Source organism: Oncorhynchus gorbuscha, linkage group LG01 (assembly GCF_021184085.1).
Source record: "Oncorhynchus gorbuscha isolate QuinsamMale2020 ecotype Even-year linkage group LG01, OgorEven_v1.0, whole genome shotgun sequence".
Taxonomy (NCBI): Eukaryota; Metazoa; Chordata; class Actinopteri; order Salmoniformes; family Salmonidae; genus Oncorhynchus; species Oncorhynchus gorbuscha.
This window is the reverse complement of record NC_060173.1, coordinates 21,583,519-21,595,566: the sequence shown is the minus strand read 5'-3', so window position 1 is coordinate 21,595,566 and position 12,048 is coordinate 21,583,519. Positions and strand designations below refer to the sequence as shown.

Genomic DNA, 12,048 nt, shown 5'->3' with positions numbered 1-12,048 from the left:
CATGCAATAATCTTTTGGTCCAGACAGCATCAGATACATGGTCTACACAAACATGTCCTCTGCCTTGAAGACGACAGCAGTATTTTACTAAAGAAATGTGTAAGCTCGAGTCACTGTGCACCTCGCTGCTGGGTCTCTCTTTGTAGTCCCTAATAGCCGGTGTAGTAGGATTCAATCTTAGTCCTGTATTGACACTTTGCCTGTTTGATGGTTCGTCTGAGGGCATAGCGGGATTTCTTAAAAGCGTCCGGATTAGTGTCCTGCTCCTTGATAGCGGCAGTCTACCCTTTAGCTCAGTGCGGATGTTTCCCGTAATCAATGGCTTCTGTTTGGGATATGTAAGTACAGTCACTGTGGGGACAACGTCGTCGATGCACTTATTGATGAAGCCGGTGACTGAGGTGGTGTACTCCTCAATGCCATTGGATGAATCCCTGAACGCATTCCAGTCTGTGCTAGCAAAACAGTCCTGTAGCTTAGCATTTGATTCATCGGACCACTTCCATATTGAGCAAGTCACTGGTACTTCCTGCTTTAGTTTTTGTTTATAAGCAGGAATCAGGAGGATCTAATTATGATCAGATATACCAAATGGAGGGCGAGGGAGAGCTTTGTCACTGTGTGGAGTAAAGGTGGTCTAGAGTTTTATTTATCTCTGGTTGCACATGAGGTAAAACTGATTTAGGTTTGCCTGCATTAAAGTCCCCATCCACTAGGAGCGCAGCTTCTAGGTGAGCATTTTCTTGTTTGCTTATGGCCTTATCTAGCTCGTTCAGTGCGGTTTTAGTGCCAGAATCATTTTGTAGTGGTAAATAGACGGCTATGAATAATATACAGTGGGGCAAAAAAGTATTTAGTCAGCCACCAATTGTGCAAGTTCTCCCACTTAAAAAGATAAGAGGCCTGTAATTTTCATCATAGGTACACTTCAACTATGACAGACAAAATGAGAAAAAAAAATCCAGACAATCACATTGTAGGATTTTTAATGAATTTATTTGCAAATTATGGTGGAAAATATGTATTTTCACAATTGGTGGCTGACTAAATACATTTTGCCCCACTGTACCTAATGTGATTTGCTCCATGTTAATGGTGTGTAATGGTATGTTTTGCAGTTATCACCATCTTCAGGGGCAAGGTGGAGGAAGTGGAGCTGCCAGTAGAGAAGGTTGACATCATCATCTCAGAGTGGATGGGCTACTGTCTCTTCTACGAGTCTATGCTCAATACCGTCATCTTTGCAAGGGACAAGTGGCTGGTAGGTGTGTGTGTGCGTGTGTGTGTGTTCACATGCACTGACCAGACATGCTAGCAGCATGACAAGTGCTCTAACCTCACTGACTTACCCAGGGATTAAAAACATAACCTGGCCTGGTGTCTGCTTCTTCTCACATGCAGCACAGCTGAGAAATGAGATGTCCCTCTATGCAGGATTGATTGCAGGTACTTTTTTTCTCCCCAAATTTTAAACAGAAACCCGGCGGTCTGATGTTTCCCGACCGTGCTGCACTGTATGTGGTGGCCATCGAGGACAGGCAGTACAAGGACTTCAAAATACACTGTGAGTGTGTTTGTTGGTGTATGTTTACTTGGCCCTGGGCCCTCACATAAGTCCCTCTGCCCCTGACTCGCTCTCTATTCCCGTGGTGGGTCTTACCTGGCTTATATTTCTGCTTTGCTAAGCAACCCGTGAATGTAGAACAACCACAGCAGCACCAAAGAGACACACTTAAACATACACAATATACTGTACGCAGGCACACACACACACGGCAGGCACACACACACATTAGTGTTGGTCATACATTTGAACTTTTCAAAGGCATAAGTGATGATCGATACAATATTCAAGTCAACAAGCCTCCATCTCAGTGCTAGCCCACACAAAGCTCTCCTGGTGGAATTGGTGGAATTGTTCATCTCAGCACAGAGACCAGAGCCATGACAGTCAAACAGAGGACACGAAGCAGAACAATGCATCATACCACCACACACCCATTCCACATACCTACACACACATACGTACACCACCAATAGGGAATTCCAAACCAACACAATACTTTGAGACAGCGAGTTCCTTAGGCTTACAGAAACCCAGACCACATGACTGAGCGAGCACTGAGAAGTCCAGCCAGTGCTGTTCCGCTTTCTCAGCCTTGTGCAGTGAGAGGTTTTAGTGAAAGCAGAGATAGGAGGTAGAGGACGAGTGGGGGACAGTGTCCATATTTGGCCCAGTCTGGTTCCAACAGACAGATGTCTTTTGGGAAAGGATGACATGCCTGATCACTTAGTGTGCTAAAATAATGTTCTGCCATCATGAGAACAGGGTAGTATTCATTATGGCATATCATAGCAAAGCATTTTGAAATGGAAAAACGAAATGAGCATTTCTTATTGGATAAAATCAGTCACTCCCTGTTTCAATCTGTGTTCTTGCATGTTGTAGAATAATACCCAGGAATACTTCAGAGGGACACTTCAAAGGGACACATAAAGATGTTTACACACTATCTTAAAAAATATATATTATAATTATTTATTTTTTATTAACCCACGCCCCCTCTTCGGATTACACAAATATCTTATTTTGTTTTTACATCTGTTATGCTACATATACATACATTTTACATATCACACTTTATATATACAGTTGATTTACACATTTGACATACATGGTACTTTTATATACAGCAATCACATACAATAATACATGACCAAACATAAGCTCTTCATCTCACCCCTCAGCAACTCTTAGCCCATCCCACCTATCACCCTAAACCACCCTCAAAATATACCGAGCTGAGGTTGTTTGAAGTGTTGAATCAAGTATTGTTTTTTTGTATCAGTTCATATGCCATGGAATCGGTACATCGAACATCTCTGCCCATTTATTTTGCAACCTGTATGGCGCAGCTGTAATGATAAGAATAATAATAATAATAAAATCCTCAAATGAAACTGGTATATTTGTCTATTCATGCCAATTCGTATCTTTAATATATGGCAGACAAACAAGTTCTCCTTTTTGCGATAATGATGCAATCAGTTGGTTGTAAATTTGGATTGAGCAGACATTCTCATTTATTTTTGATAGCTGCACCGTTTCTATTCATAGTATCATTAATAAATATAATAGAATTTAAACACCTTAGTTTTTTTTAAATCAATCACTATATTTGAGTTTAACCATAATTGTTGTAATATTTGTTTCTTTTTTTCTGGAGGATAAAATTGAAATTGTAACCAGCTTTGTATGGCTTGTTTAAGAAAGGGTGATACTTTTAACAATGTTTAATTTTCAATTTGTTGGAAATGAGAAGTGGTAATGCGTATAAAAGCTCATTCTTTGTTCCAACTTTTGCCTTAATAATTTACTGGAGAACCAGTTCAGGTTTTAGTATAACCTATGTATGAGTGAAGCTTTTAGTGATATATTTAATTCTTTAATATTTAACCATTTTAGCCTCCCAAACTCATATTCATTATATAAATAGGCACATTTAATTTTGTCTGGCTTAGCATTCCAAATAAAGTTAAATACTTTTGGCTAAAAATGAGTCGTCTGGAGTAGGCAACACCATCAGTAAGTTAACTGTGATAGGACCAAAGAGTTAATCAATGTGATTTATTTTCTTCATAAATAGACATGTACAGTGCATTTGGAAAGTATTCTGACCTGGTGACTTTTCCCACGTTTTGTTACGTTACAGCCTTATTCTAAAATGGATTAAATAGTTATTTTCCCTCAATCTACACACAGTACCCCATAATGACAAAGCAAAACAGGTTTATGTATTAAATATAAAAAACTCAAATATCACATATACATAAGTATTCAGACCCTCTGAGACTCGCTATTGAGCTCAGGTTCATCCTGTTTCCATTGACCATCCTTGAGATGTTTCTACAACTTGATTGGAGTCCACCTATGGTAAATTCAATTGATTGCACATGATTTGGAAAGGCACACACCCATCTATATAAGGTTCCACAGTTGACAGAGCATGTTAGAGCAAATACCAAGCCATGAGGTCAAAGGAATTGTCCGTAGAGCTCTGAGACAGGATTCTCGAGGCACCGATCTGGGGAAGGGTACCAAAACATTTCTGCAGCATTGAAGGTCCCCAAGAACATAGTGGCCTCCATCATTCTTAAATGGAAGATGTTTGGAACCGCCAAGACTCTTGCTAGGGCTGGCTGCCCAGCCAAACTGGGCAAACAGGGGGAGAAGGGATTTGGCCAGGAAGGTGACCAAGAACCCGATAGTCACTCTGACAGAGCTCTAGAGTTCCTCTGTGGAGATGGGAGAACCTTCCAGAAGGACAACCATCTCTGCAGCACTCCACCAATCAGGCCTTTATGGTAGAGTGGCCAGACGGAAGCCACTCCTCAGTAAAAGGCTGACTGCCCGCTTAGAATTTGCCAAAAGGCACATAAGGACCATGAGGAACAAGATTCTCTGGTCTGATGAAACCAAGATTGAACTCTTTGGCCTGAATGCCAAACGTCACGTCTGGAGGAAACCTGGCGCCATCCCTACGGTGAAGTATGGTGGTGGCAGCATCACGCTGTGGGTATGTTTTTAAGTGGCAAAAACTAGTCGGGATCGAGGGAAAGGTGAAAGGAGCAAAGTACAGAGATCCTCGATGAAGACCTGCTCCAGAGCGCTCAAGACCAGACTGGGGCAAAGGTTCCCCTTCCAACAGGACAAAGCCCCTAAGCACACAGCTAAGACACGGCTGGTGTGGCTTCGGGACAAGTCTCTGAATGTTCTTGAGTGGCCCAGCCAGAGCCCGGACTTGAACCCGATTGAATACCCCTTGAGAGACCTGAAAATAGCTGTGCAGCGACGCTCCCCATCCAACCTGACAGAGCTCGAGAGGACCTGCAGAGAATAATGGGAGAAACTCCCCAAATACAGGTGTGCCAAGCTTGTAGCGTCGTACCCAAGAACACTAGGGGCTGTCATCACTGCTAAAGGTACTTCGACTATGCACTAAGTAAAGGGTCTGAATACTTACGGAAATGTTATATTTCAGTTTTTTATATTTAATACATTTGCAAAAAAAACTGTGCTTTGTCATTATGGGGTATTGTGTGTAGATTGAGGGGGAAACTGTATTTAATCAATTTTAGAAGTCCAAAAAGGGGTCAGAATACTTTCCGAATGCACTGTACATACCTCTCCATGGTTGCAGCATCTTATCTGAGATATGAATACCAAGTAGGTCTACTTCACCATCCACCAATTTTATTGGTAAACTACAATACGTAATATGGTACACTTTTCATAATTCGGTTTTAATCGAGAGAGGCTAGAAAAGTGATCCAAGATCTTCATTGAGACTGTGTAGGGATCCAGATTGTGGACTCAATAAAATACTTTATTCATTGCAATACATTGACATTTTTGTTTTTATCCCCTGGATTTCTAACCCCTTGATGTTCTTGTTGGATCTAATTTTAATAACTAGCATTTCAATGGCCATAAATAGATATGGAGACAAGACAGTCTTGTTTTGCTCCTCTTAAGAGCTCAATACTTTCTGAGAAGTAACCGTTATTTACTATTTTACACCTGGCATTGCTGTACATATCATTTACTTATTGTATAAGATATTCACTGAAATTAAAGTAGTCCAGGCATTTATATATAAATTCTAGTTGTACTTTATCAAACACCTTTTCAAAATCTGCTATGAAGACCAGGCCTGGTATCTTTGACGTTTCATAGTGTTCAATTGTTTCAAGTAATTGTCGTATATTATCTCCAATATATCGTCCTTGTTAAAAACCTGTCTGATCAGGATGAACAATATCTGGTAAAACCTTTTTTATTCTATGTGCTATGCATTTCGCCAGGATTTTCGCATCACAACATTGAAGTGTAAGAGGCCTCCAGTTTTATCTTAAACACCATCTTAAGTACTGTAGTCATGCTTAACACATGATGAGTTAGCCTGAGGAGAGATTAGGCAATCTCTCTGTTTACTGCGGTGCACTGCACTACAGTGATGGTTAGCCGACACTGCGTCTGAAGTGGCCCCCAATTCCCTATTTAGTCCACTACTTTTAACCAGGTATCTTGTGCCTTGGTCATCTACATAGGGAGTATGGTGCCATTTTGGATACACACTATGTATTCCTCCCTCTCTAAGACTGATTTATTTAATTGCCCTTCTTCCACAAAGGTGTTCCATAATGCGCTGTGCATCCACAGGGTGGGAGAACGTGTATGGCTTTGACATGACCTGCATCCGTAACGTGGCCATGAAGGAGCCCCTGGTGGACATAGTTGACCCCAAACAGATGGTCACCAACTCTTTCCTGATCAAGGTCCGCTTTGTCTTCATTTCACGTGTGTCTGGATGTGTGTAGAACTATTGCATGTCTCTGTTGAGTGACTGTATGTGTGTGTAGTTAATTTGCTTTTGTGGAAAACCAGCAGTTCGAAAGCCCACTGTTGAATCACAAAGCATTGCGTCAGCATTGTCTCTGCCCATGAAAACGACACCCTTTTAAAGAGTTTGTCTTCTGTGCCCGTTTCATTGTACCCTACGATGTAACTGCAATGATGAGATAGATGTTCTTCTTTGTTTTTCTGTTTTATTATCTCACTGCCATACTGTGTTCATCCGTGTCTCAAGAGGACCACAATCCCTTTGTGTTATCCTCCATGATTTTACTCAAGTGCACCTATGGCTTTCAAGTTGTGTGTGCTTGTTTTTTTAAATAGTTGAAATAATAAAGTAAACAAAAAACTCTAGGCTAATGTAGTGTAGGATTTACATAACCCGGTCTTACTGTTATTAGTATAACAGGCCACCAGACGATATCTTGATCTGTTCATTCGAATGGTGAACATAGCTGCTAAGCTTCAGGTTTTGGACTGCTGAGGTGTGTACTTCTCATCCACGTGCCTCAACGTAACATTGTAGCATTGTTGAAAACACACTGTAGGAATCAAGACTTTTAAAAATGTTTAACCTAATTCAGAATCAGGAAAGAGACCATATGTTACAGTAAAGAGACTGTAAATCATCTACATACATATCACAATCTAGTGGCGTATGTCTTCAGCTGTAAATGGACAATATTTCACCCTACATTTACATTACATTTAAGTCATTTAGCAGACGTTCTTATCCAGAGCGACTTACAAATTGTGATCCTCCAATTCCAGCCTTCTGGCCATCCTTTCTGTGTCCTTCACTACTGGCTACAGATAGTGCCATGCATGTTAATTCCCATGTCTAGACTGCTGATTGTCTGATTGTCTTGTTTACCTTATTGAGATTGCATTGTTCAAATTGATTTGTTCACCTAGATTATTGTTGTTCACTTGTTTACCTAGATTATTGATTGCATTGTTCACCTAGATTGATTGCATTGTTCACCATTGTTCAGATTATTGATCGCATTGTTCACCTAGATTATTGATTGCATTGTTCACCTAGATTATTGATTGCATTGTTCACCTAGATTATTGATTGCATTGTTCACCTAGATTATTGATTGCATTGTTCACCTAGATTATTGATTGCATTGTTCACCTAGATTATTGATTGCATTGTTCACCTAGATTATTGATTGCATTGTTCACCTAGATTATTGATTGCATTGTTCATTGCTAGATTATTGATTGCATTGTTCACACTAGATTATTGATTGCATTGTTCACCTAGATTATTGATTGCATTGTTCACAGATTATTGATTGCATTGCCATTTCTACGTGCATGTGTTTATGTTGTTTCTTTCACCTAAAGCCTTTTGTCTGTAAAAATAACAAGCAGGGAAATAATCTTAAAGACTTTATCTTCAAGATTTTTATACTGGCACCTTGTTTGCACTCACGCCTGGCAAGATTAAACCTGTCAACCCAGAAAGTGACAAGCCACTGACAAGGTGTTGCATGTCTCTGAATGGATTATAGGATGAGTCCTTTAATTAATATTGTACACAGACAGTGCGCAAAGGAGCTTAGGATGTTAAAGGGATCAAAAAAGTTCCTCGTGTTAAATGTTTCCTTTACTGTGAGTGAGAGGGCGCCGAAGAGGAATTGTCGTCCTGCAATATGAAATATGGCTTTAAGGAGTTTGTGGCGCATAACCAAAGTAAACAGTTGTTACTCTTACAAAAACTGGGAGTTGTTTGAGAAAGATAGCTGGGGACGTTGACTTGAATTATGCTGTTTTAACTGCTGATTGCCCGATACATAAAAATGGTATTTTTCCACTGCAAATGTGTCACTTTGGAAACAGAGCCAGTTGCCCCCCGCGGTGAATACATTATAGGGGACTGCATAACAACACATTATCTGAGCTCTAAACCATCTGTCTGCTTACTTTTCTCTGTAATCAAACGCTAATGTGTTTTGGGAACTGCTGGTGTGCTGACATTTGAGTGAAAGATGAAATGTGGGCCTCACCGGAGCAGAAAGCTGTGTTTCACAACCATATGCTCTCCTCTCCCACTGCAGAATCACGAGGCAGATACTCTTTTAAAATATGGGATATCAATCATACTGTAGGAGGTCTATAAAGGAGCAGCATGTGAGCACAATACAAGCCTAACAATAGTTATTGCCTTGGTTCTCCAGCCAAATGACCCCATCTTCTCCTCATTCATCCACCTTTAGTGGGGGTTTCTGGGCTGGTCCCTCTGGGGTGAGGTGGGGTTAGTGGGGTTTGGTTTCAGCTCTGTGGCCCTTGAACCCAAAGGGAGAGGTTGGAGCAGAGAGCAGAGGCTTCAGCTCTGACTGACAGAACAAGAGGCTCAGGGATAATACAGGACACAATGCCCAGGGGCACCGCCACATAGATCATATGACTCATATAAGAAATGCACGTGGACCTGCTCCATACAAGACTTGTAAGGAAACAGAGGAAGAGTTAGGCCTACATGTACATACACAATGGAGAAACCACTGTGCTGGCAGTGAATGGTGTGAATAGAACCCCAATCACTATGGAGTATGTATGTGATTAGCATTAACACTGCTAGCTGTAGATGTAACAGGGAAGTGTGGTTGTTGTCCCTCTTCAACAGGAGGTGGACATCTATACAGTGAAGACTGAGGACTTGTCCTTCACCTCAGCCTTCTGCCTTCAGATCCAGAGGAACGACTACATCCACGCCCTTGTCACCTACTTTAACATCGAGTTCACAAAGTGTCACAAGAAGACTGGCTTCTCCACCGGTACATTTTCAACTCTCTCTCTTCCTGTTCTTTGCCTCTCTTTCTCTGTTATTGATATTCACACAGGTGTAGCCTAATTGTAGATGTAAGATTGACATGTGATTAATAAGAGGAATGTGTAGGTCAGGGGTTGGCAACAGGCAATTGTTGGGGGACGACGACAAACTGGATGATAAAGTATGAGCAATAAAGGAAGGCTCGGTGTGGAAGGCTCATTAGCACTCTTTGTACCGTAGTACTAGCAGCTCTTCAGTTCACAGTGTCGTTATCAGAACGTCTGCAGCCCTAGGATTTTATCCTTTTAATTGGCAGATTACAGGCTAGGAGAGTCCAGCTGCTCCCTGACTGGTTAGCTAGAGTCCAGCTGCTCCCTGACTGGTTAGCTAGAGTCCAGCTGCTCCCTGACTGGTTAGCTAGAGTCCAGCTGCTCCCTGACTGGTTAGCTAGAGTCCAGCTGCTCCCTGACTGGTTAGCTAGAGTCCAGCTGCTCCCTGACTGGTTAGCTAGAGTCCAGCTGCTCCCTGACTGGTTAGCTAGAGTCCAGCTGCTCCCTGACTGGTTAGCTAGAGTCCAGCTGCTCCCTGACTGGTTAGCTAGAGTCCAGCTGCTCCCTGACTGGTTAGCTAGAGTCCAGCTGCTCCCTGACTGGTTAGCTAGAGTCCAGCTGCTCCCTGACTGGTTAGCTAGAGTCCAGCTGCTCCCTGACTGGTTAGCTAGAGTCCAGCTGCTCCCTGACTGGTTAGCTAGAGTCCAGCTGCTCCCTGACTGGTTAGCTAGAGTCCAGCTGCTCCCTGACTGGTTAGCTAGAGTTCATGCTCCCTGCCCACCATCCATCCTCCCTATGGGTTCCATCCCAAGACAAAGAACCCCCTCTAATGAGCTCTTTGATAAGCCAGAAAGGCCTAGACTACAACAGCAAACACTTTTATATATATATTTATATATTTATATATTTATATATATATATATATATATAGTGTATCAGCAAGTGGACACCCCTTAAAATGAGTGGATTCGGCTATTTCAGCCACACCTGTTGCTGACAGAGGTATACAATTGAGCACACAGCGACGCAATCTCCATAAACAAACATTGGCAGTAGAATGGCCTTACTGAAGATCTGTCTTTTTCAATGTGGCACCGTCATTAGATGCCACCTTTCCAACAAGTTGGTTCATTAAATTTTGGCTCTGCTAAAGCTGCCATAGTCAATTATTGTGAAGTGGAAGCATCTAGGAGCAACAATGGCTTAGCTGCGAAGTGGTGGCCACACAAGCTCACAGAACAGGACTGCTAAGTGTTAAAGTTCACAGTGCTCCAAAGCAACGTCAGCACTGGAAGCAACGTCAGCACAAGCACTGTTTGTTCGAAGCTTCATGAAATGGGTTACCATGGCCAAGCAGCCGCACAACAGGCCTAAGATCACCATGGGCAATGCCAAGCGTCGGCTGGAGGGATGTAAAGCTCGCCGCTATTTGACTTTGGAGCAGCGGAAACTTGTTCTCTGGAGTGATGAGTCACTCTTCACCATCTGGCAGTCCAATGAACTAATCTGGGTTTGCCGGATGCCAGGAGAACGCTACCTGCCCCAATGCATAGTGCCAACTGTAAAGTTTGGTAGAGGAGGAATAATGGTTTGGTAATATCGATGCATCGCCTGTGTAAAAGAGTGCTTGTGTGTGTTTGATTGTATTACTCTTGTATAGCCAGCCAGCGCAGGGAGTTTTACAACCCTTCAAGCGTAAAAATGTGTTGTAACTCTCTATCTAGACCTTTATGGTGGTTCGGGCTAGGCCCCTTAGTTCCAGTGAAGGGGAATCTTAATGCTACAGCATACAATGACATTCTAGATTATTCTGAGCTTCCAACTTTTTGGCAACAGTTTGGGGAAGGCCCTTTCCTGTTTCAGCATGACAATGCCCCCGTGCATAAAGCGAGGTCCATACAGAAATAGTTTGTTGAGATCGATGTGGAAGAACTTGACTGGCCTGCACAGAACCCTGACCTCAACCCCATCAAACACCTTTGGGATGAATTGGAATGCCAACTGCGAGCCAAGCCTAATCGCCCAACATCAGTGCCGGACCTCACTAATGCGCTTGTGGCTGAATGAAATCACAATGTTCCAACATCTAGTGGAAAGCCTTCCCAGAAGAGTGGAGGCTGTTATAGCAGTAAAGGGGGGACCAACTCCCTATTAATGCCCGTGATTTTGGAATGAGATGTTTGACGAGCAGGTGTCCACATTCTTTTGGTCATGTATTGTATCAAGTCTAAAATTAGAAGACCTTTGAGGCCCCAGTTGATTTGCATGTCCACAGAACGTAGAGCGATGAGCTGAGTTAATTTGGCTCAGTCAGTGAGCGACCTCTAGTGGTGGTGTGATGTTATACATTTTGTGATGTGATACCGCATAATATCTTCATTCGTTTGCCTTCATTTGAATTTGTGACGCACATAAGAGACTTTGCACTGTGACTTTCTGTGGCGTACATTTTGCAGAGGCAGTGGCAAGATGACCATGTGTTGTCACTCTGCAAAGTGGACCATGAATTCATTTTGACCTCCAATCATACAGCTCTTCCACCTCTTTGTATTGATTTGAGCCAGTCCATCAGACAAAATCACCTTAGCCAACGCTAAATCTTGCTACCCTCGCTGCACCCCTGATACGCATCTAAATGCACACAGAGGCCTATGTTCTCCTGGAGGACAGTTATATAGTGTATGGAGCACACATAGACACTCAGACATGCTGAGTTGAGGTAGAAAAAGTTCAAGTTATCTGCTGCTGGAAAATAACAACTCACCCATTGAATTAGCAAAACAAATCAAATTTTATGT

The 12,048-nt window shown here is 42.2% G+C and overlaps 1 protein-coding gene across 4 annotated transcripts in view; it reads left to right on the top strand.

Annotated features, from left to right (window-relative positions):
* Positions 1–12,048, top strand: part of LOC124034627 (protein arginine N-methyltransferase 8-B) — a 42,081-nt gene that overhangs the window by 19,164 nt on the left and 10,869 nt on the right. For all 4 annotated transcript variants that reach the window (XM_046348061.1, XM_046348052.1, XM_046348071.1 and 1 more), the window contains 4 exons: positions 1,119–1,261; positions 1,477–1,564; positions 6,224–6,339; positions 9,054–9,204. In XM_046348061.1, coding sequence (XP_046204017.1) covers positions 1,119–1,261; positions 1,477–1,564; positions 6,224–6,339; positions 9,054–9,204 — 498 coding nt within the window. The remainder of the gene's footprint in view (positions 1–1,118; positions 1,262–1,476; positions 1,565–6,223; positions 6,340–9,053; positions 9,205–12,048) is intronic.